General features: G+C 37.9%; 1 protein-coding gene and 1 pseudogene across 1 annotated transcript; both read left to right on the top strand.

The window, feature by feature from the left end:
* The first annotated feature begins 1,803 nt into the window (after positions 1 to 1,803).
* LOC128740182 (uncharacterized) lies at positions 1,804 to 2,889 on the top strand (annotated as a pseudogene).
* A 10,403-nt stretch (positions 2,890 to 13,292) lies between these two features.
* LOC128743115 (segmentation protein even-skipped) lies at positions 13,293 to 15,776 on the top strand. The gene is made up of 3 exons (XM_053839637.1): positions 13,293 to 13,416; positions 13,999 to 14,192; positions 15,174 to 15,776. Exons 1-3 carry the CDS (start codon positions 13,293 to 13,295, stop codon positions 15,774 to 15,776), a joined length of 921 nt encoding a protein of 306 aa, XP_053695612.1.
* Positions 15,777 to 27,626: the final 11,850 nt, after the last annotated feature.

The following is a 27,626-nucleotide window of genomic DNA, read 5'->3' as shown; positions in this document are numbered from 1 at the left end:
GGAGCTGCTGGCAATGACGTGGCTGAATAAGATGGTCAAGACGATTTTCCGGCGAATCGCGACGTGGCAGTGGTGATGGATGACGAAACCTATCTCACCCTGGATGGCAACGACTGGCAGGGAACGTATCTTCGTATTTTACTTACCCCACGAAGGATGTGAGCTCCAAGGTAAAGTTTGTTTCACACCCAAGAATGTGCTGCTGAGGCTGACAATCAGCGAGAAGGGGATGTCAAAGCCGCTCTTCTTTCGCTCCAGACAGGCCGTGAACGGGGAAATTTATAGTACGCAGTGCCTGCCAGAAGTTGCGTCGTTCATCTAGAAATACCATAAGGGCGAAGATGCGGTATTTTGGCCAAATACCGAAGCGATCATTGGAGGAGATGGAGCGGCTGGTACCCAAGTCGGCGAGCCCGCCCAACGTCCCCCAGCTGCGTCCCATCGAGTAGTTCTGGGCAAACCTGAAGCGTAAGATCTACTCCAACAATTTTGTCGCGAAAACTGAGGAGGAATTGATAAATAAAGCGAAGAAAGAACTCAAAAACATGCCTACACGCATGTTTTCGTCCGCCATGACAAATGTTCCGGTTAAATGCCGGAAGGCCGCTCACAAGAGCGTAGAATCTTATTGCAAGTAAGCTAATATACCCAGCTAGCATTTTCATATGTATAAAAAAGGTAAAAATCAGCATTACGTACAGATATACATGCTAAATGAATCGTATTTCATGCGCAAAATTGGCATATCCGTACTATTTTGGAGGCGATATACGTGATTACGAATAATTTTGAGCGTTACGACTATATAAGTATTTATATACGATATATACGATTTATATCCGATTAAGCGCGAGTCGCTCTGTACTACAACTCTAGGATTTTGTGCTGAAAATCGTATGTATGTCAGGCATTATCATTATATACGAAAGAAAATCAACTTGATCCCACGTTCTCCAGCTTTAGTTACGATTTTGAGTTTGTTTGGAGATATTTACGAAAGTTTTCGTACATTGATATACGAGTTGGTGCTAGCTGGGTAATTACCTTCCATAGGAAATTTATCGAACTCAATTAGCTGTCTTAGTTTTTTTTAATCGCCATCCCAAAATAAGTCCATTTTTTATGCATACGTTAGTACGTTGCGGCTCACGTCAAAGTCGAAATAGGGTACGAAATGGTTAAAGTTATTGTGCTTCCAGAGAAAATATTTCGATTTACGTTTCTGCCTATCTCTCATACCGTTTTGCGCAAAGGTGAATCGAGAATTATTGACAGTGCACATTTTTCACACTTCTCAGAATCACTTGTAAAGTTAATACATTAGTTCTACTTATCTATCTCTATAACGTAAAGTTCAATTCGTAAAAAAAAGTTTTGCAGTTTTATGTTGGTAGAAAACGGTAATGAATATTTAATATGGGTCAGTCCCGGCGTAGTGGTTAGCATTCACGCCGAGGACCCGGGTTCAAATCCCAACCCCGCAGAAGTCACGAGTGACATAAGCTGTTAAAGTGACTGTATTCTAAAAAAATAATAAATATTTAATTAAACATTAACCGCATGCATAAATGATTTGCCGACTCTTGAACGGACAAGTACTGGTCAAACTACCCTTTAACACTTTCAACCGAAACAGATAATTTTGACAAGCAGTTTATTTTGATTCTTGTTTTTCAACTGTGCATAATCAAGAAAATTTTATTTGGATGAAGAGTTCTGTATTGTTATTTTTATCAGGGTAATCAACTAATATGTATTAAGTTTAATACAAATTACTATCGTGCTTTAAAATATTCTTTCAAGATGGACAGCCATCATGGAATTGAGCGGATAGATGAACCATCAGGATCACCGAAGTTTATGTCATTAGGTATCGATTATGACCTAGGAGAATATGAGAACCAGAATGTCGTTGATGGAGACGAGGGACATCTTGTTACTTTCGAGGAAGAGGCGAAGGACGGCCCAATGAAAATGTTCCGGGTTACTGCCCATATTTTGAAAAAGAATTTCAAAGGGCACAAAAATGGGCCATCGGTAGGAAAAATTAAAGTTAACTGTAACACAGCGGAAGAAGTATTAGAGCTCTTATGGAACACTTGCAAAAGCCACATAAAAAGAGAAGTAATCTTTGACGCTGTGGGAGGTGGTGATGATATGTATTCGACACGTTGGGCAGAAACCGTAAGCCCCACCATCGCATAAATCGATAAGTTTCGTACGTTCTAGGACAAACAATCAAAACGAATTTAAAAATTGTCGTAGCTTAAGGAAAAACCAGAAAACTCAACTTCCATAGACAAGGAAGTAAATTTATTTGTCTATGTTTACTCCGAGTCAATCACTTCTGCGAACATGTGCGATACCCTCGGTGTCCAACTTTTAAACCCAGAGGAAAGAGACAGATCTGGCGCTGCTTCAAATCAAGGGGTTTCTGTGCTGGTCACAGAGCTGAAAAATTTACATAAAGGATGCTATATTTCTCAAGACATTAATTGGACAGTATGGGCTTCATTTCTTTTTACGAAAGATGCTTTGGAACGGGACGAATTGAAACTTCAAGGTCCTCCTCAACACCTAATTCATCTTTTCAAGACAGTACCTTCTGCAAGTCAGAGATGCTTATCAAGTACGCAAAACGACATAAGAATCGCGCAAAACATGAATGGTGGATTTAAAGAAGAATTGGATACGTTGATGAAGAAGTTGGATCAGGTTTGTGTTGCATTAAGTTCAATGAAACTTCGCCTAACTTCGTTACGGATAATGCAAGCTATCAACGAATCGGTTATATATGACGTGTCTGAGAACATGGAAGCACACGAGGACATCTTCGAAGAAGCGCTGGCCAAACAAGTAACCAACTACACAGACGTAGACCACTTATAATGAACCTTTGTTGTTTTAATCGTAACTGGTACTCTATTTACTTTCTAAAAGCGTATTTGATTTAAAATACTAACAATTCCATCCGTTTCATAACTTTATTTCAGTTCTCTTTGAAAAATCAAATCCCATTGACTCAACACTTTAATTCAAACCACTAGCAGGATTAAATTTGCCGCCCGGCATATATCCACATTTACGGAAAACCTTAGTACAATCGAAATTAGAAAATGAATTTAATGTCGCAGAAATAGTGGTCATAATTTGTGAACTGTTTTCTATATTGTTTCTCTACAACTTTCGTTTACAATAACCGAAAATAAACTCTATAGGATTGAAAAAGGGTGCGTATGGAAGAAGACATACAACGTAAATGCCAAACGATCGCAGATATTCGACTATGTGACGGTCGCAATGGATTCGCGCACCATCTAGTGTCCACACTGAGTTAACTCCTGGATGACGAAAAACTAATCCATTGTTTGCGAACTTCCTACAACAATCAATGAAACGTGATCTTGTAAACGTTCTATCAGTTTGAAACGTTTCTAATATTCCTGATTGACCAAGAACTCGTGCTTTACGGTTAAATTCTTCCCGGAAGATTAATTTTTCCCCCACTTTGGCGCATCCACGATTCCTCAGCATTCCACGGTTATCGATTGAGACCGCACCCAAAATCACCAAATTTTGTAGATTCCAATTAAATGAACATAACTCATTTACAAAATAGCATATCTGTATTTCTTTAACTTGAATTGCCCTGCGTTCAATGCATGTCCAAGTATATCCCTCGACGTGAAGAATTCGGGATATACTGGATGTGCTTACCGGGTATTGGAAACTCTTTTCAAATCGATGTTTCGAGTCATCTAAGAACAATGTTGGTTCGTTGTTAAAAAGTGTGATGATCCAGTTGCTTTTTTCGTTGTTGAACTGTAAAAAGATTTTTTTTCTTTTCCTTACTTGATTCATTAAATCAAGATACTGATGGTAGATCCAGTTTCGAATTGTCATAATGGACTTGCCATAAATCTTCGCCAGTTGGGACTTCGATAGTCCCAAGAAAACATAACCATATAGGGCATAAAACTTTGTATTGGAAGTGACATGCCGGTGGCAGCTTTCTGAATTTGATGCATCCAAAATTAATGTGCGTATATTTCGCACTGCTTAATAAAATATTACGTATACAACTTACCGTTCCAATTATAAATAGGTACCGGAAACAGCTTCAATCTTCCATTTATTCAAATATAAATATTTAACTTTGCGAATGCGAATAAATAAACAGAACTGCCCGCGGATACACCAGTCACCAGTTTGACGTTAGTTTTCTTTTTTTGTCTGCGCGCAACTGACGCATACTAAACTGGCGAAAGAAAGATTTTAGAAAATAATCGCAATACTCAAACATTTTAAATGCAACCACAGTGAACATTCAACCGAAAGGTCCCCACTTGGATAAAACTTATGTCAAATTAGTTGGGAAACTATAGTCGCTAAAGGCGCATAAAATTCTACGCTAAACTCACAACAGCTAGCTTCTGGCGCTAGCATAACACTTATAGTCCATATATACTAGCGCCAGAAGAGCCAAAGGTTGTCATTCTGCAAATCAAAAGAATCGTTTAGTTGGGAAACTATAGTGGTGGTGATGCTAGCATATTAGATGATTTTAATTTGAAATTTTATCCAGGAATACCCGAAATGTTCCTGAACGGATGTCTGTTCTCTGTGATGCAACCACTACTTTTTCGATAAAATGACTGTCAATCACCGAATTTGCTTTATGCTTATCAGGGATCTTTGTGATATATTAGAGACTAAGGCTTCGCGACAAAATCTGGACACCTCAATTCAACAAATTTGCAAGAAGTTTAATCCATGAAACAATTTTATATCATTTATGTGTGTATCGTTAATAATTATCATACAAATTAACATTACTTATTTGGTCTGCATGAAAAATTGACGTTCTTTGGAGTTTACCCTTGCCATGAGGATCAGTGCAGACTTGTTGGCAACCAATTTAGCTGCGTTTGTCCAAGATTTTCGAAATTTATCTATAGTTGTTGCTTGCTGTTTGTGCTGCGACAGCTCTCTCTTCACCAAAGCCCAACCGCTCGATGGGACGTAACCCTGGACAGTTAGGTAGATTCGTCTCCTTCGGTATAATATGGACTCCATTATCATCATACCATTGCAAAACATCTATGGCGTAGTGACAAGATACCAAATCAGGCCAAAACAGCGAGGATACATCATGGCTGTGTAGGAACGGTAACAATCATTTCTGCAGGCATTCTTCAAGGTATATTTCCTTGTTAACCGTTCCCTTTTGCTTGCTCGACCACAGCTGCATATTGCCTGCCATACTAAATATTTTTTGGGAAACTTGGCTTTCTTCTTTGTCCTAAAATGCTCTGCAACGCCATTCCGTTTCATGGCAGTGTAAAAAGACATACCAGGAAGCTGTTTAAAGTCTTCTAGGAGCTAGGACATACGTTTCATCGTCCATTATAACGCATGAAAACTTCGTTAAATATTCGCGATAAAGCTTACGAGCGCGTGTTTTGACCGTCGTATTTAACTTATCATTACGGTTTGACACAGTCCTCACCTTGAAACACTTCATGCCTTGTCGTTGCTTAGAAGTGTGCACGAATGTTGGCAACATTTTTATTTTACGAGCAATGGTACGTACAGAAAGATCTGGTCTCCTCCGTAATATTTGTTTTACCTTCGCATCCTTGTGGTGGTTTCTCAGATCCGTTTTTGTTCCACTTCCCTTCTTCTTAGCTGTTGTCAAGCGAATATCGAACGATTTTAAAACACTGAACAGTGCTTGGAGGAAATCCAAGCTTTTTGGCAAGTTTTCTTAACGAGAGATTCGGTTTTTCATTGCGACCGCACACAATTGCTTTTTGCACCTGCTCTTCTTTCGACACCATTTTACGCTGAGCGCTAGTAATATAAACAAGTGTTATATTTTCAGAACGAACAGACATACGTCTACCACTCTGCAAAATATTTCACTCATTGTTAATGTATTTCCGAAGCTGTGTGTGTTTAGGGGTGTCCAAATTTTGTCGCGAACAAGCCTTATTTTCAGAAGTAAATCAATTCTATACTACTGAAAAAAGACGGACAGTTGAAACTTATAGTCACTATTTATATTTATATCCGGCCAGTAGAAAACTAAACAGACTGGCATCTCTTATGTTTGGAATTAAATTTAGTACCATGGAGAAATGTGCAAGTTTTTTGCACAAAATATTCGCTACCCGAGCAAAGTTTTAAAGCAAATTGAACACAAAATTTGATATCTTCATGTAATTGATTTTGATTACTCGATGTGATTTCATTTCGGTCGACTTAGTGGTTAATATAACAAAATTGCTTGCAAAAATTCATAAATTTAAATATTGTAGGTTTATTTACATCATAAATATAAAAAGGTACACCGGGGCTATTTGAAACGAGTTTTTAAAGTTCATCTTCCAAGTTCTCTAATAAAACTATTAAATAATTATTTTAAAATCTGCTGGTGTTATTTATTAGCTTAGTCCAATGACCATCGATTAAAAATTGCAAAAACAGGACTTCCTGCTATTGACTGAAGCGGCAGAAGCCCTGGTCTTACGGCGAGTAACTTGACGTTCATCCATCGCCTATCTCTTTGAGCGAGTGTATTTGTTTGCGTGATAGTGTTTGTGCGCGTGTTTATGTGGGCGTGACTATTAGAGTTATGCGAGCTCGTGTATCCTGTATGCATGTTAATATTTTTTAAAGTAATTTTGTGTCTATGTGTCTAGTTTTTTTTAATATGCTTTTTATATGGAAAAATCACACATTCAAAAGAAAAATCAATAGCACTATATTTTTTTATGAATTTTTGTAAATTTTTACCCAATAAACACAGGAAAACTGCTACTGGACTGAAATATTTTTCGAATGATTTCCTTTTTTTTCTCAAAACAGAGCTGCTGCACTCAGTTACGGTCATTAGGCTCATTCTACTTCACTGCAAAATCTGTAAAAGTCATGTATAAACATTTGTAGTACTGAATGTTATCTACAATCTTCCTTAAATGAATACTTCATTATTTTTCCATTTATGTTAAGTAGAACTTTTAAACCTTGATACATATATTGAACGTTTGTTCGCGCTAATGATAAAGTAACAACACAATTAGGCCATTGCAAATCATTTTAAAAGTTTTTGTCTCCACCCCCCTTGGAAATTGGCTTGAAAAATCGGGGGGCAAAAAAATAATTTGTAGGATATGAGTTAAATTTTTTTTATAAAATCAATTGTCTGTGGGCTCTACAGCCGGAAAAACTTGAAAAATGAGTGTACGAGATGAGTTAACGCTTCTAGCATGAAATAGAAATGGAAATTCAAACAGCGGAATTTCCGAAAATCAGCCAAAAAAATTTCTTTCATTTTTGTCTTTTTTTCGTAAATTTTTGCATGGAAATTAACAACGTATTTATTAAAAGCAGGAATAGATTTGGTTTTCACGTTTAAACTTAAAATAAAAACGCCTAAACTCCATTGGTTTTTGCTCGATTCTCTTTGTTTTTTTTTTCGCCACCCCCCCCCCCCCCCCCTTCAGTGGCCCAACACCGGAGGGACAAAAACTTTTTAAAATATTTGTAATGGCCTTATTACAGCGTAAATACAAAAAATAATGTAGTGCCCAAGTTAGAGTACAAGACAATTGCAGGGCCAGTTGCTACGATCCTATTGACTCTAACAGCCTCTCCCAGCCGAGGTTCGAACATACGGCGACTGGCTTATTAGGCCAGCGCCAGCGTCATACCTCGAAGCCAACTGGGAGGTGTCATGCATGACTTTTACCAAATTTGGTTCTAGAAGGCAAAATACAGTCAAATGAGTGTGAGTAAGCTTGTTAAAACGCACCAACTCTGCTTTAAAATAATATACTCCATTCGTGCTAGGTTTAGAATAAACTTGAAGAGCCAGGTAAAATTGTTTCCTTCGTTATTGTTAAGGAGCAAGGAAGATTCTTGTTTATATATTTCCCGACTTTCAACAACATCCAACTTCCAAGGTGCATTAATTGGGCGGAGAAGATGGATGTTTTGAGGGGTTAGTGGATGGATATTCTCGAATATATGTTCCGCTACTTTAGACTTAAAATGAAAAGGAACTTGGGTATTCGTTTTATGGAACACACGGCTGAAGTTGCCAAGGCTAATTAAGGCGCAGGAGAACGGATCCCATTTAGCCCCAAACGTCCAGCAGAGATAAAAAACTGAAACTTTCATGAAAGTTTTGTTTTAGATCAACTTAGAAAAAACCGTAGAGATGTATATTTAATTTTGTCCCTATGTCCTGCAACGGTAAAAAAAATGCAAACGCTGGCACTTAGAAGGGGATGGGAGTCGGTATGCAGTTTTAACATAGTTTTGTTACTTCGAAGAGGTTAGTACATTAGATTCGAATCCAGAAATACTGTCATTGGCGTTCGCGCTTTCATCGGTTTCTTGCTTGCCATCCGACGGCAAAGTTACTCATTTGAGCTGACTGAAAATTAGCAAGACCTGTTATAGACTAATCTCAAGTTTTTAGTCTTGACCTTGAAATGCGGTCATACATATATATTAATATTTTTTTTTGAAACGATGGTTCTACAATTGATGAAGGGACGGTAGGGAAAGAAATGAATTTTTTTTTTGGTGAAGGTGGGGAAGAGCGGAAAGGAAGGGGGGGGGGGGTATTGGTAGCTATGCTTGACAAGTAGTCATTTTGACTGGACAAAAGGTAGGAGTCAAAATGACTACTTGTCAAGCATAGCTACCAATACCCCCCCCCCCTTCCTTTCCGCTCTTCCCCACCTTCACCAAAAAAAAATTTCATTTCTTTCCCTACCGTCCCTTCATCAATTGTAGAACCATCGTTTCAAAAAAAAAATATTAAGACCTGTTATGTTTACACGGCAGTAACTTTGTTACATGTAACATCTAAGCACAGACAAACAGATATAACACTTGGAAGAAAAATAAAAAAAAAATATCGTACCACACATTTTGCCTGAACACTAGCACCATCTATGACCGGCATTCCCAAATATCAAATAGCAACAGGAGGATTCCTCGAACTAGCAAGTATTTTTATGGGGCATTCCCCTTCTTTCGTTAAAAAGCGCCACTTTGACCAAAACGGAGACATTCCCAACTAAGCCCAAATTTGAAATGACGGTTTAAGCGGTACGAAGAATGGAAAACGAGTGTTATGTCTGTTTGTCTGTGATCTAAGCTTTGAGCAAAAACAGGTCGATTAGATTTTTGCCCAATCTTTCCCAATCTTTTCCCAATCTAGCCTTCTCTAGAATCGAGAGAAGGATGCGTTGCGTTTTCGCAACGCTGGGAGGAAATGGGTTAAATTAACGGGAAATTAGCAATCATTGAATTTTCGTCGGAGAGCCCAATTTCGGAAGCAGTTTTTGGGCCCAAAAGCGGGGTTCTGTTTGTAAAAATGTAAAAACTGCATTCTTCTTGCCAATCTGAACACAGCGAATATATTTTTATAAATAGAATTTTTGTTTCAAACAAAAAAACTGCTCTTGAAATTGGCAGAATCGATTACTGCTAATTTCACCTTAAAATGATGTGAAAACTTTGATGAGAGTAAGTGTTACTTATGTCTATTTTATAGGAGAAGAAGATACCTACTATATATCAAATTGGAGAAGTTGTAGTATTGCATTTTAAATTTACCGTAAATACATTTGCAGTAGGGGAGAGTAGTCAACAATGTGACAACAGGAACAGTGAGTCAACGGGAATAGCTATGTCATAAAACATTCAAGATTCATGATATTTTCATGGAAAGTGAAGTGAAGAATCCATAGGGATTGAGATTGAGATTTGTCCTTTATATGAGTATAAATGTATATGTGAAAATAATCGGAATTTTTAATCATACCCAACAATGATGTATGCTTTATAGACACAATAAACAGCACGACCTCTAAACTATTCTTTATTACCCAAAAATATGGTTTAAATTGGTTTTAAATAGGTGTCTCAGTATGCTATACTCGTTGTCTCATTCTTTCCACCCAGTTGTTAAGAATGAGACAAAATTACACCTTTACATTTGTGGTTGTAACTAATTTAGCTTATAACCAAAACGACTGAAACTTTTTTTCTGACAACTAGAAGGATAGAAGGATAAAATTTTAAAATTTTTGGAGAAAAGTGTCTCAATGTAGACGTCTCTCCCCTACTGCGATTACAAAAACATATTACATACCAGCATAAGGTGTAATAGCACATGAGATAGTAACTTAAACTTCTAATTTTTCTACACTTTCTGCATTTCCATCTTGCAAAAATAAACAATTTAATATCGCGAAACGTATGATTGTTCCCAAAATAACAAACACAGAGAGTGCTTACACCCAAAAAAGAAACAGGCTGATGAAATTGGTCGCGAACTCTACTATATACCAACGAATAAAATACAAAATATGTTTCATTTAGACAGTGCCTAATAAATCGATTATATTTTTTTACCAATTTCGCTCAGATACATATTATTTAAATATGTGCATCTTTAAAATATATTTGACATTCGGTTGTCACAATACGGAACATATCTAAAACAAGCGAGTTTGCCTACCCGAAAAATATCTCGTTATAATGACAGGATATTTTACGACCGCTTGTTCGGCGCAAACCTGCAAAAGAGCGTCTAATTACTGGAAAACAAATATTCATAACATTTGACTACCCGTACCCGTACCCAGAGCCTGAAAATAGAAAAACAAACTATGGGCGTTGCACCGGGTTAAGAATATTTGTTTTACCATTGTCTCCCTATACTGCACTAAGGTTCGACAGACGTAATGAATCACGGGTAAGCCCATGAGTGGTAATACAATTTTGGGGAATTATGTGCGATCAGTGATTGTTGGTTTTTCGAATGCTAATCCGACCGTTTGCATAGCAGCTGGGCGGTGCTGAGCTTTAGTTTACTGCCTATGATTTGACAAAATAGATAATTACTACCCCATGCCATTGTACCCGACTAGGACGAAAAAGGGAAAGAGAAAAGAATAACGAAGGCTCGGATAAATTTTTTAGTGAATTAGGTTATCCGTGCTTCAGAGAGACTGCATATGACCCGGTCGCTCTCAACCGATATTCATTTCCTAACAACATCATAATTGTCGATTATAAAGCGCATAAGCGCCATGATCAAATATGCTCTAAAACTTACCGAAAATCATAAATTTCATCCACACTTTGTTCTTCTGTGCTGAGCTCGGCAGAAACGAAGCCATGGTCCAACTTCCAGCGTATTAGGTATCGTATCGTAGATATATAAAGTTCATTTCGTTGTATAACCATACCACAGGAACGCAGAAAGAATGAGATTCATAAATTCATGTCACTTTTTTGTTGGGCCATTTTTTGTATGGGAGGCCAAGACCAAACAAAGGTTTGCAAGGATCCAACCATGGACCGGAGACGGAACGGCACAAGCGAGGGATTCTATTTTAATTTCTTCATTAAATTACGAACCATTATCTGCTGCTGAACTCGCAAATTCGTTCTTCTTCCAAGCTTTCCCACCTCTGGTATGACGACGAGTATAATATAACATTTTATGAGTTCACAACACACCGGCGCTGGAGAGCTCATGTACATAACTGTGGCTGCATATGCTATTATATATATCTATGTATTCAACTTGCTATAGGTTCTGGCGTTTTATTAAACTTTGAAGCAACATCAGGTCCTTGCCAACGATAGCGACATCCCTGTTTGTATAGAAGGACAGTGGAAGACATGCATATAATTATACGAATAAAGTGGAAGAAAGTAACGTTCTAGAACAGATAAACCTTTATTATTAAAAAGAATAAAATCGTGTAAACGTCAGAAAGGTTGGAAGCATAAACGAAGTGTAAACTGCCTTTATCACAATGAATACTAAACGCGCTTATGAATCTTTTATATGGACCGTTGGTTGCTATACAAGGATTTCGAAACGATAACCTCATGAATATTGGGATGTGTACTTAATCGCAGTTGGGACGGGAGCGTTGGTACGTGCGATCTTCGCATCAACCCAATCGCAACCTATTTTAGTAGTCATTGAAATATTCGAAGTTACTTTTTCTAGAAATGGCATAGAAATTTATACAGAGATTGAACTAGTGCTAAGTTGCGAAAAGGCTGGTAAACGAGTGAACCCAACGAATATTTTTCCCATGTCCTGGCTATTATTGGTAATACAAACTGTTAACATTTCAAACTTACTTTCAGTTGTACGAATAATACTTATGATTAAAACTTGAATGATTACTTAACTTATATGAGCTGATAATGATTACTTTGTAAAAATCAATAGAATTAATGAAACGAATAACCTTTCATTTAACTTGCCCGATGTTATCAAACCACGTAGCTGTGCATGTTATAAAACTTTTAGCAATTGCTGAAATTCTAATCAAATTAGTTCCGTGAACATGCTTTCATTCAACAAAACCAAGGCCTTTAAAGCTCATAATAACTGTTCCTCGCACATTGATCCCCCTTGATGAATTTGTTCGCCAGTCGGCAGTTACGGCACATGAATACATGCCAGCAGTAATCAGGCCAGCAACGTGTATATAAAACTCCGAGCACCATTTTATAAAAGTCTGTTCTGCCACGCCGTTTTATGCCCCTGTTTACCGCTTCTGTTATATCATGCGCTAATAATCGCAAAAAGGATAATAATCCTTGCGGCTAGGAAAAACGCTTCCATCTATCGTTCCATGCTGCAGAAAGAAAGAACGAGCAAGAAAATGGTACAATCAAAATGCTTAGCGTTGTTGCTATCTCAGTTACTGTTCGTTAGTAAAACATCATGGAGAACGATAGAGAGGCATGTACTACCTGCAGAAGCTGGTTGTTTCTTTTTCTCCCCGAGGCATATAATAACTACAGTACGAGCATAAACGATATTCTTGCTACTCGTTTCATACGTAGCTTTCTCTTTTCCTCCCATCCGTTGTGATTCGTTGCTAGGGTACAGAACATAGTCAGGCATCATTTATTAGCATTAGGGAACGCCCACAATACCGGTTAAGGTGCACGAGTATTTAACGTGCTCATGCTGCTCTTTTCACAGCCAGTTTACATTCAGTATTAGTTAACGGACGTTGTTACTCCGCAAGAATAGATAAATATCAAGTACAAATCGCGAGTTGCCAAAAACGTTACGAATATCAATCCAGTGAAGTTGAAATGAATGTGTGGCACAACTAAGTTCAACATCGAGCGCCATTAGTATACATACATCGCACGTGGCATACTAAAGTGATTAGTGGAGTTTTAGTGACGAAAATAAGCTTTTAGTGAAAAATAAACTAAGTACAATGCAAGGATTCCGGAACTACAACATGGACGCGATGCAACACCGCGAGCAATCCATTTCTGTGGATTTACTCAACGCTCATCAATATAGCTCTAAATCATCACCGCCACTATCTCCATTAAGTGGTAAGTTTTAAGTTAAAACCATTGCGCTAACTCTATTTTTAATCACGGAGTGCAACTACGGTCAGTCTTAAGGAACATTTTTGTTGTATAAAGGGCTATCAAGCGCTCGTTCCATTGGTTTTAGCTACACAATAGTTTAAACTATTCTTAAACAAAAATGTTTGTTGGGGTCTACCTAAGCTTAGCCAAGCTAAAAGAACGTAACATCATCAATCAATCCCGCTTTACCTAATTTTAATGTTTAATTTACTGAAATTAATCGTAAAAAAAGTATTTCAGTTATCAACTTACGTGACTCATACTGGTTTACCTTCAAGTAGTTAGCTTATTCAAGCAGGTTATGTTCCTTATTGATACTGAAATCCTAAAAGAAAGTTAACGCCTCCAATCCATAAATCCTCTGCTAATTTTGTTGCTTTCACCATACCTAGGCAGACACGATTACCGAAAAACAAATATTCCAATTATCCGTTGCTAAAGGGCGGGTACTGCTAATAGATGTTTATTTGCGTTTTCGTTCCATCAGAATTCAGCATATAGCACACGAATACGATTTTTTAATTGTTTACCTTCTTTTTCCAGACTGCAACAGCCCGCCGACGGAACATGGGCAGCAACAAGCACCACTGGACCCATCTGTCCGGAGGTATCGAACAGCCTTCACCAGAGATCAGCTTGCCCGACTTGAGAAGGAATTCTACAAGGAAAATTACGTTTCTCGTCCACGGCGATGTGAGCTTGCCGCTCAACTAAACCTCCCGGAGTCAACAATTAAGGTTAGTGTTTTTGTTTTTTTTTGACGGCCCGACAACCCGACGCTCATTTGTAGCTACAACATGAGAACAAGTTCAAACAGCATGTCTCAAGTCGCAACGGCGCGTCAACACAAACATTTACGTATAAACAACTGTCCATGACGCATGCCACATTAAAACACAGCTGGGTGAAATTTGGCATATCCGATCCTTTTCCCAGTCGGCCTCAGCATGACCATAGACAGTGACGATCGAGTTTCATACTTTGTATCGAATGAAAAGTCCGTCTGAGACACTTCAACCTTCACTGGAACATACTGTACGCCACAGGGATATTCATCCCTGCAGCAGTTCTTTTTCATGTCTCGCTTCTCCCGATATTGTAATTGTTGACACACGCATTTAGCACGAGCTTGCTAACATAATCTCAAACAAGCAATTAATCAGTGCGTTAAGTTTGAAATCCCTGTTCCTCGCAGCAAGAATTTCTCACGATTTCTCGCGTTGCCGATTCAACCTCACTATACAAAATATTAGTTGTTTAATAATTATCGTATAACTATAATAAAATTAATGTAATTATCACTCGCCATACCGTCGGCGTTTGATGTGCCGCCCGATTGGTAAAAGCGAGTAAAGAACGTCGCCTTTGAATACTCGATTTGACGCTTCGTGCTCTGTTTCATCATCATCATCGTTTCCCATCTCTGTATTCCGATTGTTCCTCTTGAGATATTTTATGTTTCATCAACAACATCGTCTTTATGGCAGTCTTTTGGCTACTGAATGTGAATAATTGAGTGTTTCTTCGATATGGAAGAGATATATAATATTTACCACCGAGGTGTTAAGTGACCATTCCCAGCTCGAACATTCCATCTTTCGTTCGATGTGTGAATAGTTTTTATTGATGCGTATGACGAGACTTTTTAAGCTGAATCGATAAAATGTCTGTACTTAAGATTTCTAAAATACTGATTTTTTTTATCTCTTTATTTCTAGGTCTGGTTCCAAAATCGTCGCATGAAAGATAAACGCCAGCGGATGGCCGTTGTTTGGCCTTACGCAGCTATACACTCAGATCCTGCTTTTGCCGCATCGATCCTGCAAGCTGCTGTAAATTCTGTCGGTATGCCTTACGGATATCCACCAACTCCAATGTTACCGCAAATGCCAGTGATGCCGCCACAAATACCAGCTACAGCAACGAATCATTACTCCTACGGTTACCGTTACGCTCCTTATCCAATCCCACAGAGGAATGCATCTCTTCAAACACCCGCTTATCCAATTGCCGCCGCCGCCATGCTAAGCAGTATGCCGCAAGGTTATACACCATTATCCATTCCAAAACCACACACTCCTCCGCACGATCTTCAAAGCCCGTCATCACCGCATTCGGCACTATCTCTTAGTCCCGCGTCGGACAAATCGAAATTAGACCTCTCGTCATCAACCTCGACCAGCACCAGTAGTCCTCTGAAGTCATTAAACGGATCCGCTCAGGGGCTCCTTATGACTGCTGCCTGTACGCCCTGCCAAACAATCTTGACGCCATCGCCAGAAAAACCAAAGCTGTTTAAACCTTACAAATCGGAGCTGTAATCAAAGTTGTTAGTTTTTACAAACCTTCAACCCTTAGTTACATTAAATGTTTAGCTATCGATTGACATGCGCAGTACCTTGTTAGATTTCCCCATAAATGGCGGAAATTGTGCCATCAATATTGATTAGGTTTTTACGATAGGTGAGCTATTTTCGTTTACTATCTCTATCTAAAGCACATGAAAATCAAACATTTACACCGTAGCAGAACTGAATATGTTAAGTATAATGATGAATGTGTTTGCATCAAATGCATTCATTCAAAAGATGAATAATCATCAATTCGGAAGTACGATTTAGTCAAATGTTGTTTGTAGTTCGCGTAAGTTAGGAAATATTGTACATAAAAACAGCAATTGTATATATCGTATTTTTAAGTCAAACTATAAACGAATATTAAACAACGCATTTTAAATACATTTTTGATTGATTTTCACTAAGAAAATATCACATTAAATTTACTCTGTTCTGAAAGATTTTCACCAAGTTGTACAATAAATTCGTAAAACTGGAAAATTTCAAACATTGTTCACGTTTCTTAGTAAGCTTTTGTGTAGTGTTTAGAAAAAAGAATTAATAGCTACTTACTGCTTGCAGTATGACACCCATATGATTTTTCGCACTCGAATTCAATGAAGAAATCTTTGTAATCCGCTACCAGCGGTTTTGCAGTAGCGTGATATCGGCGATTGTGTGTGTCAATTAAAAAGCTATTAATATTGATTTATAATAAACTTTTTTGTAAGCAGCTCAGCAAAGCTTTATGCTACCTGCTTTTTAAATTTTCCTGACAATAAGATTCTTACCTGAAAATTAAGGTTCAATACAAAAACCTGAAATAATAAAGAAGGGCAGTTGTGATCGTAAAGAGGACTTCGTAACCGTAGAATCATATGCCATCCAATGCGAAATGATTTGAGCTCAGGTTTGTTCTCAGGTCTCTTCCGCAATAATAACGTGAAATTTTTAGATTGCAAAATTTAGACATTGTTCGATAGCACGGTTGGGAGTGGGTGGACTGCATGTTTTAATTTCCTCTATCAGCGCAGATTTGCGGGTGAGATGTCTCGTATTCGGAGAATTTCCTGTGTGGCAATTAGAGTGATTTGTCAATTATTGCCCACCGCCTTAAGGTCTAAAGAGTTTCCTAATAGCCTCGCAGGCGGTTTTTGTATACTAGAACTAGACTAACTATATTTATTTCTCCTTATCACGTTTTTTTAATTTTATGCATCGTGTTCGTGTTCTCTCTGTGTTCACTAATCAAGAAGTTTTCTACCTTTGCTTTTTTGCGCTACCTATCTTAAAATGTACCATTAAACGGGGTAACTTCCAACAGCGAGTTATCTTGCAACAACTCCATATCGGTCGAATTTATTGTATTTTATGATCCGCTACTTCAGCTTTTAATCTAAACCAATTATTCAAACATGTTGATAACAAAGTAAGAAGCCCCCGCAACTTTAATGTTGAGTTTTTACTGTTTAGGTATTTTTTAAAAAATATCTCAACATACTGTTAACCGATTAAGCCTCAAACTTTTTTCAGCAGCGATAAAAAGCTTAAACTTTCAGGAAAGTTTGGTTTTAGATCAACTAAGAAAAACCGCAGAAATGTCATTTTAATTTTGTCCCTATGTCCCGTAGTGGTACGCTGCAAAAATGCAAACGCATGGTCTCACAGGTAGGTGGGGGGGGGGGGTGGTATGCAGGTTTTACATAGGTTAACAAGGGTGCGTTGCGCTTTCGCAACGCTGGGAGGAAATGAGTTAAATTGATTGTGATTTTTTCGCCAATGGAATGTTTGTTTCATGCACAATCAATCTCGTGTATCACGGTACACCCGCTCCCTTAAGTTTGTTACGTAATATGTGAATGGTTCTTAAAAAAGGCAGCTCTGTCGGACCGAGACATGAAATATCAACTGCAAAAATGACAAAGAAAAACACGAATTCGTAACTTCCGTTACTGGGATCACAAATTATTTTCACAACTGTAACATAGGATATCTATGCGTATGGCTTTTAAGGATTGAAAATTGCAAGTCGGATTAACATTTACATATTCAAGTGGAAAGAAAGTCATTCTGATCATTGAATTCATTCAAATTTAAAAGCATTGCTTGTTGAAGGGATAACTTGCCACGAACTAGTTTAAAATATCTTCATCAGCCAATATTGGCCACATATATCTCCTCAATATGTGAGGTTGTCTATCCTAGAACTTCGTAGTAATTGATTCCTCAAATGCGTCGCTCATGAGTTTTTACTTGTACTCATGCATGTTATCCCGTTTAACGTAGCATACCGTCTTTGCATACAAAGAATATGTTGTCTTATGAAAATAAATATCCGTAAAATATGTATTGATGATAATGGCACGAAAGAAATATTATTGACCTCAAGGTGATAAGAAATATCGAATTTTTAATCTACTTTAGATCGATTTTTAAATTGAATCAAATAATTTTAGATCAATTTTTATCGCTTTTATCTATTGTTTTCACGAGTTCAGTTTACAGCCCGTAGAATGAACGGATTTAACCCTCAATTGATCAACCAAAAAATCAACGCAATCTGATCAACCGGGTACAGGTGTACCCACTTAATAAGGCTTATACAAATTTGAAAAAAAAGCTTATGTCGCCCCCCCCCCTTCAAAAATTTTCGAAATGTGAAGGGGCAAAAAAATAAAGTGTTATATTATGTTGCATTCTTGAGTGAAAAGCAATTTTTTTACAGTTCAACGAGTTTACATCTATAAATTATCCAATATGTGGAAAGTTAAAGCAATTATCCCGTTAGTATTGATCAACTTTTTTTCACCAACTAACCTTTATGGTTCCTATTGCAAGTCACAGGTGACTATTTTGCGTTCATTCGTTCGTTCCATTTTAATTCAACTTGTTTTAAAAGAACCGAATTAGATTGAGGTAAAAATCAATCAAACAATATATGAGTGAAATTCTGTATCGCTGTTGATGAAGAAATTCCCAATTGCAGTTGGCGTCATAGGTTCTAGATAAGATAGAAACACGAGAAATTAGACACTCCGGAATATCAGCTATTGGTGCTTGAGGAGCTCCAAATTGGTCGTTTTATTCGGTAAAGTGTAGAAGTACGTACCCTAATTTTGGATGTTAGGAACGTAAAACACAGAAATACAGTTCTTTACCGTGAATTGGATGCATGCAGGAAGGATGTGACTGAACTCTTCGAAACTTGAAATTTACGAAACAGTTTGCATCCTTAATATACAAAGGTGAACACGTTATTGTTGGAGAACAAGCATCAACAGAGAAATGAATGGCCTGATATTCATGCCTAAAAGGTTGACCAAGAAATAAGCGGTTTCAAACGTGAATAGTTTCAGAGATTTGTTTTCTTAAAACATGTCAGTAGCACAGTACATGCGTTTCAAGTAAAAAAGTGGTAGGGACCTAAACTGCCATTTTCACACTATGATGATCAAACTGGTTCATCTCTACCACGATCCTTATTTTATGTGCTTGGGTCGAAAAATATCGAAGTTTGGTTCGGTTTGAACTAAAATTTAAGTACTGTACAAAATATCTGTATTACATTTTTAATAATATGGAAATATACACGCTGATTTCTTCTCTTTTGTTTAGTTATTGAAGGTTTAATGTTATTATTTTTTTCTTGCTTCTTCCCAAATTTTTGCTTACTTTTAAAATCATTGAATTTTAGTGTTTTCATGTTGCAATACCTAAAAAAACCCCAGTTTTTATATTTTTTTCTGAACGTCTGAGTTTTTTGCATAACATATCAAAATTTGAGAAATGTATCTTTTTTTTGTTTTTGAGATACAAATTTAAAAAAAAAACAATCTCAATTATTTTTAGGGCCACCCTAACTCACTAGGAGGCGCCCTAAGCGCAATATAAAGAAATATGATATAAAATTTTAAGAAAAAGGAACAAGTACACAAAGTTTGAACTAAATCGGTGCACTCTTTATCGTGGAATTGATAAGTGGGTACACCTGTACCCGGTTGATCAAAATCGGGGTATTAGATTTTGACGGCCCAAAACTCAAAATTTTTTTTCAGCATGTTTCTAAATAAATGATTGAATTTATTCAAATTCGTCCAAATAATGAGCAACAGGAGTCTCTAGACATTATTTCAAAAGAACATGCCGAAATCGGAGTATGAAATATGAAAAGGGTACAAGTGTACCCGGTTGATCAATTGAGCGTTAAAAAAAACTGACATCTAACGAATTTTACAAAAACTACAAGGTATATAGCCCTAAGGGTTGTACGAATGGGTGACGTAGGACTATATCAGATCATTAGATCAAAGACTAATGTAAACTGCATTTCTGGCATATGAATGCTTATAAGAATCTGTGAATGCCATTGTTTAAGTGAATGTTTAAAAGAGAGCAAAATATTCAGATTCAATTCTTCCTTTGTTCCTTTTGATTGATTAGTTCTCGAGTTATGAAGAAATTTGTAGATTATTTGTATGGGAGCCCCCCCTCCTAAAGAGGGGAAGGGTTTCAATTCACCATAGAAAAAACTCCATTTGGTTGATTAATTCTAGATTTATGAAGAAATTTATATTTCATTTGTATGGGAGACCCCCCCCCATATTAGAAGGGGAAGGGGTCTCAGTACACCAACAAAAAAAAATCTCCTAAAGAGAGGAGAGGTCTCAATTCACCGTAGAAAAAATTATTACCTTCTGAAACCCCCACATGCTAAATTTGGTTCCATATGCTTGATTAATTCTAGAGTTATGAAGAAATTTGTGTTTCATTTGTATAGGAGCCCCCCCCCCCCCCCCCCTTTTACGCCGTCCATAAAATTGCTCTCTCGCCTCCTCCATAAAATTGCTGATCATTTTATCTTTCCAACGTCATATAATTTTTTCAGTTTCGTTCAGTAGTTTAGTAGTTATTAGCATTTGAAATCTTTCATTCCAACGTTACACTTCTTTTTTCGTTTTCACAAAGTGCTACCCAGTCCTAGATAGTAAACAAAGACGTAGTCCTACGTCAAAAATTTTTATTTTTTATATTTGGTCGACCAGTATAGCCAGTACTACTAGGGCTATATGGGAATCAAAAAAAATTGTTTTTCAAAGTACTCACATAATTTTGGTTGGGGTTCTGCCAAAACGAACTAAGCGCCAATTCTAGAACATGAATTTTGTGTAATAAACTATAGACAAAAATCAAATTGCATCCAAACAGAGCGAACCGAAAACCAACCATAGGAGCCTGGATTACATGTATACGGCTGCCATGAAGTATAAAACTGCATTGGTAGAGCTGTATTGCTTTTTTCAATTTTGCGTTCAGCCAAAAGGAACCAGGTACAATTTGTTTTAAAATTAATTTATTTACATTAATTAAAATATTTTGCTGCGAAAAACACCAAAAGTGAGAAATGACTTCCTTATGGAGGACAGAAATTCAAGAGATAATTGTACTCTAAGTAATTCTGAACCTGATTCACTATGGCTGACCAATTTTTCAATTACCTTCAATCATAACTTTTTAGAAACAGGAGAAAATGTTACTTTTGAGTCTACGGAAGAAGTTTTGGATTCTCACTAGGAGCATGTTGATTGAATGCCTCGGCTCAAAAAATGTAAACACATGGAGTCTCTATTATGGAATAAAAACCCACCTATACGGAATACTTGTGCTTAAGTAAAACCATGGTCCATGAACTATGCTCCCTGCTTTGAGCCGGATTTAAGAAAGAGGTTGAGGGTTACTCAAACTGAAATTAAACTTTTGCATGCAGCATCAGTTGTTCGCAACCTTGTAAGAATGACATAGAGTAAAAATACTTCCAACCAGATTGAACTAGAAACCATATTCTTTTACTTTCATTCAGCTAAAGTGAACTCAGTACATTCATACCAAAAGTAAAAGTTAACTATTTCGACAATAATATACTATTTTACGAATATTCATTATCTCAGAGCATCAGCAAAGCAAAGGCCTCCAGTTTGTGATATGTGGTATAACCGTCTTTAACCTTTCGTTACTCGCGCCAACTTGGACGTGCTGAAACCAAACAGAATTCATTTCACTTGTTCACAGACGTTGTACAAAATACAACAGCGCGAGTAAAAGAGGGTCAAGACATTAACCTTCTTTATCGACAGGCTTCGCAGCTGGTTTTTAGAGTACAGAACAATTACAGGGCTAGTGTAAGGATCCTATTAAACTCTAGCAGAACCGCACAGCCGAGATTAGAACATACGACTGGTAACATCGTACCTTGATGAGATATAGTAAACATTATCATATATGTCTCCAAAAGACTGAGTAGGTAACACTTTTCGGCAATGCAAATTAAATGATCCAAGAGACAAATGACTTAACATATTTTAAGATCAGTTTTGAGTATACATTCACTTTAATAATATTTCGGTTGCCAGTTTGTGCAACTTTTTAATTTATAGCAGTACGAAATATGGCTATTTTTTACCTAAATCGTTCATTAACTTGCTCTATATAGAAGATACGTGTTTAGTTACTTCTGCGAAGGTGTGTGCTTTTAAAAGATGCAAATGTTATGCTTTGGCAAACCCAAGAAGAAGAATACGGGCTTTTCTACTTTTCTTTGAAGTTTCCATCTTCGTTAAACTTTGTGGAATAGTTTTCCAAATAATATGGATTATTTAGGAATTTTGTTGGCATTTCTATGAAAAATTTATTTGTTCAATGATGCGTGGTTCAAAAATATTCCACCTGAAGCGCAGTTTTTCGGAGGGACTTAAATTGTAAAAAATGTAGGTATATTGATTCTAACCCAGTTTTCTAAATTGCATTTGAAATTTGTGTGAAAATTCTTACTCTAGTAGCCACAAATGAGAACAACTTTCTGGATAGCTCAAATAAATATTATGAATGAAGCTTAGACCATTTAGAAACGGAACACTTCATTTTGGCGACAACGGCGCTCCCAGTGCTCGTATATGGAAACTTTTGGCAGCGTTTTATTGTTTGTAAAATCAATTAAAGTTTCTTTCGGCATATTTTTTCACAATGTTAAACTAACGTGGTTTCGAGTATTCAACACGCAAGAGAAGCAAAAAAAATAATTGAGCACAGTTACCTGCAAAATCCATCAGCGTCAATTCGGGAACTGGCAAAACTGATAATTTATTCTAAAATTATTGTGGCGCGAATGATTAAAAAGTACCCCAACAAACATTTTGTTTGTATAACAGCTTATCAAGCGCTTGTTACCCGGTAATTAGCTTAATAACGGTTGAGTAAGCTACTATTCATCAAAAATGTTTGTTGAGACAAGGAAACTCTCAAGACTGCCCGCAAAGTGCGAACCCAACGTTGCGTTGGAGTGTAGCCCTTGATCGTCAACTGCGGTTGAAGGTCATTCAGGAAGTCGAAAGCAAATCTTGCTTATGACAAAATGCAGTCTCCGTATGACTAACTGCCGCTAAACATGAAAATTTCTTTTTTGATTAAAGCAATTTGAAAATATGAAATTTGAAAGCAATGAAAATTTGTTTCTATAAAAATAAGTTCCGAAATAGTCATACATGTGCAGGAAAGAAGTGAAAGATTCATCTCGTGCCAAAAACTTGAGTACTTGTGGATATAATGCGGCCTGATCAGTTAGCTCCAGGTACTTGCCCCGTAATTTTCCTGTACTCTAGGCTGATCAGACGTCCCGGATTATGCGGGACTGTCCCGGATGTTGATAGCTTGTCACAGATTACTAAGCGTGCCGGAAAGTGTCCCGCAGTGATTAATTTTTTAAACAGTTTCTAAGAATGAAACATAGGAAATAATGGTACATTGCATGAAAAAACCTACTGCTACACCGCTCGTCAGCCGGTGCACAACCTCCGCAGTCACGGCCCCGGCCAGACTGCACCTCGAACACCTCATCTGACCAATGTCGCTGGTGACTGTTCTCCTCATCTTCAGCTTTCGTTTCAGTATGCCCCAGTATTTCAATACTGGACGAACCCGAGGACAATTTGGTGCACTCAGCTCTTTTGAGATGAACTGATGTCCATTGTCCATTGTAGCATGCATGCTGAAACTGCGGCAGCCTATCATGGGACTTAACTAGGGGCAAAAACCGCCTGGTGAGGCACCTACCCCTGTGTATCTCTGAATTCTGATCGGTCACAAAACACTGATTTTTACACGGATGCCAATGAAACAGCCAAGTCATGACCTTTTATCACGAATCCATCCCCAAAACTAATCTCGAATCTGGTGCAAACCCTACCGCGAGACAGAGCATAAAGAATTTAACCCCTGGATTTGGCTGAAATCGGCCTTGTCTGAAGCTTATTCATCTTCGAGTCAGATACATGCATCGCCTTTCGTCACCATCCGGCCGCACATCCCACGAGATCGAATTCTAGCCTTTGTTTATCATTTGAAGCTTCTGTTGGGCTCCCCAATTGCTCGGTAACACTTGTAGCCATTCCGAGACGGATTCGCCGTAGAGTACAGCGGTCTATATTCAGTTTTTTCGCCAAACCACAATCCGTGATGCATAAACGGAGGATTCGATCAAGTGGGTACTTAACTCTTTTGAATCAATGAAAGCTCCAGATCCGGATGGTATTCTACCCGTTTCTTACAGAAAATGGGCAGCATTATAATGTCCGAGTTTATTAACATTTTTTAAGCCACTTTGGGACATATCCCGGAGAATTTGCAAAGATAGGTGCAAAGATAGATAAAAACGAGAAAACCATGCAAACGGCTTTCAGACCTATAAATTTGACATCAATATTTCTCGAGTTGATAGAGGAAATCGCGGATATCTATATCCGCAATGAGTTTTTAAAAAACTCTCCGTTGCATGGAAATTCACATGCATACCAACGCGGTAAATCAACGGAAACTGCATTGCTCTGCGTTGTGACGTTAATTGAGAAATCGCTCAAATATCAAGAAGCGGCACTTTGGGTTTTCATTGATATTGAAGGCGCTTTTGATAACGTGTCTTTCGCTTCAATTTTTACGGCTCAAAACTTTTTACTTTTTTCAAAATAGAATCGACTAAAATAAGGTAGATTCGAGCAATCTGCCATATTTCAAGCAGTGAAATCACAGCCTTATTGGGAGATACAGCGCTTAACATTTTCGGCGATGTAAGGAAGTCCACATGAGCTCTGTTCACCCTTGTTTTGGTCACTGGTGGCCGACACATTCCATCACAGGCAGCACATCTTGGTTATCGCCAGAAGAATGTTTGGGATAAAAATCTGAGCTTATTATTTTTTTTTATTTATGAGACTTTCAGCAAAACTGAACTTAGTTACCAACCTAGATTATCTGTTAAAATAGCATCAAATGCAGGGTTGCAGACTAAACTATTAAAAAGTGACCTATGTACAGTCAGGGGACTCCCAACTGGACACAGTCCCGCTCTTTATCATTTTAAACAGTATCGAATGGTACCGACACCTTCCGCTTTTGTAACTCTGCCCTTAAAGATTCAGCGCATCGACTCTACAATTGCGCGGTTTTTGCTTTAGCTTCTTCGGAAGTTTGCTGCTTACTCCATACCGATTATAGAACCCAAGTCCCAAGAAGTCATTCACGGCTCAAGATTACAACTATCTAGCTCAACTTCATCAATGGGTATGAGCAGTCCAGAAACTGTGTATAACAACCGAAGCCTGCGCCAAAAGACGATCATTAAGACTGTCACAGTGGCCGTTCAACCCAATATCCTTCTGGCACACAAAAAAGGGCCTCGCTGCTTAACCTGCAAGATCTGGCGCGCTGTAACGCCGGCTCTGCTGCGAAGTCTGTCGATAAAGAAGGGTCACTTAAGATCTTTCTTAAAGACGTTTATACCCATGGTTTTGTTTTGCTTTTTTGTGAAAATAATTTCTTTAAAATCTCGAAATAATGTGAGAACCGTGATTACGTGTGACGAGGTGGCTCCGTCACCCTACGTTATTATGTTCCAAGCAAAAGCTACCAAAAACAGACTAAATCGAAAGAATTTTTTTTACCGATTTTTGGAAATTCCATTATATGAATTTCCTCTTCAGTTTCGTGCTAGAAGCGTTAACGAAAAACAGCCGGCGTTGCTGTGTACAGACATTTACTACTTACACACTCGCAAACGCACAGTCTCGTAGCGTCTTTCTGCATAACCACTCACGAGACAAACAACTCGTGAGCAGCCAGCTGCTCGTGAGGGCTAGCGGCACACTGGGGTATAGATTTTGCATTTTTTTTTGTTTTCTTCTTCGTCTTGCGCCCTCGACTCTACACGCGGGTAGGAGTGCGAGTCCTCGCGAGTGATCGGTTTCAGTGGCTCAGGTACGTGTATGAGGGCCTTTAAGAATAGAGACATCCAACTTACTAGATGGCTCGACCAGGTTGAAGCCGATTTGTTTGTGTCGAGATGCTCAACGAATTGGCGGCAAATAGCCCAGGACCCAATACAGCGGACAGCAACTCTAGATACACCACTTGCCATCTCGGCTTTATGTTGCTGAAGGAGAACCACTTAATGCTTCAGTTTTATTTAATGTAGGCGAAATGGCGCCCTCTCGAAGCGGCGCTCCAAGCAGCTGCTTGTTTTGCTTAACCCATTAAGCCCCACACTTTTCCCAGCAGGAATAGAAAGTTGAAACTTTCAGGAAAATTCTCTTTTAGGTCAACTAAGAAAAATCCGCTGACATGTATTTTTAATTTTGACCCTGTGTACCGCAACGCTACGTTGCGAAAACGCAACACTGGGCGTTAAGGGTATACCGTTTTGGCATACCTTCATTATTATGCATATAAATACTTCATACTTTTTTACCGTTAAATCAAACTTGGGATTTTTTTTGAGATTTTGAGTACCGTCATCCGGGGCGAGATTGTGCCAAAAAAGCGTATATTTTTGTTCTTTGGCTCAGTATACACACAATTTAGGAACTAAGTTGATTTCAAACCTGTCAATATATACTAAATTGTTCAATTAACAATTACCGTAGAGATGGTTTAGTTACAATGAAACCTTGTTTTACTGGAAGTGCATGAACTTTGGCACAATCTCACCCCTTCTAGGGGGTGACATTGTGCCAAAAACTTAAAGTTAGGCTAAAAACCTAAACAGTGAACATTAACGTGTTTATATACAATACACATAAATATCAGTATAAAGTAGTTCATGTGTGGCCGTCCAGCAACTAAGTGGACTATTAGGGGCAGGGGATCGTCCAAAACCGACGCGTCATACAAAAAGTATGAACGAAAATAACCCGGAGAGGTCTGAAATAACTAAAAATGAATTCGAAGACAATGGACAGTCTTTATATAGCCAGTAGCGTTTCTAACGTTAACAAGAGGGAGATGTGTGAAGGGGTGTTTCCTTAGGGGGCATACCTATTTGATCATTTAACAAAAGTAACCATTACTTCGTTCGAGAACCCACGGGCGCAACACATCTGGCCTATTCCACCCCCCTCCCCCTCCTTAAAACTAGCAGTTTATACACGGTATAATATATTCGTCTAATATTAAAGTGTGTATTCAAAGTATCTGAAATTTCCAGAGAAAAAGTAAAAATTAGTTTAAATTAATTAGCGGACCTATGATGCTGTTTGCTCCAAAATGGATGATGCAATCTAATCTGTCAAAATATTGAGCTCAATAGTAAAGAATGTGAGTGTACTGGTGTATACTGACGTATTTTTGTTGTGTATGTGAAATCCACAAATTGGATCGATCATTATGGCTTGGCACAATCTCACCCCCGTGGAGCTCGAAAAGTACAAAGTTTCGAAAAATATTATTTTCGTAATCAAAACTTATCCAACGCATAATAACCTTTCAATACATTGTAAATGAATAGTTTATATACCT

The sequence above is a fragment of the Sabethes cyaneus genome, chromosome 3, assembly GCF_943734655.1.
Source record: "Sabethes cyaneus chromosome 3, idSabCyanKW18_F2, whole genome shotgun sequence".
Taxonomy (NCBI): Eukaryota; Metazoa; Arthropoda; class Insecta; order Diptera; family Culicidae; genus Sabethes; species Sabethes cyaneus.
This window is presented reverse-complemented; position numbering and strand designations above follow the sequence as displayed.

Excerpts from the sequence above, each read along its gene's own strand:
- LOC128743115 (XM_053839637.1), top strand. The coding sequence starts at position 13,293 with ATGCAAGGATTCCGGAACTACAACATGGACGCGATGCAACACCGCGAG. Across the intron at positions 13,417-13,998 it reads GCCACTATCTCCATTAAGTG|ACTGCAACAGCCCGCCGACG; the intron begins GTAAGTTTTAAG and ends TTCTTTTTCCAG. Across the intron at positions 14,193-15,173 it reads TCCCGGAGTCAACAATTAAG|GTCTGGTTCCAAAATCGTCG; the intron begins GTTAGTGTTTTT and ends CTTTATTTCTAG.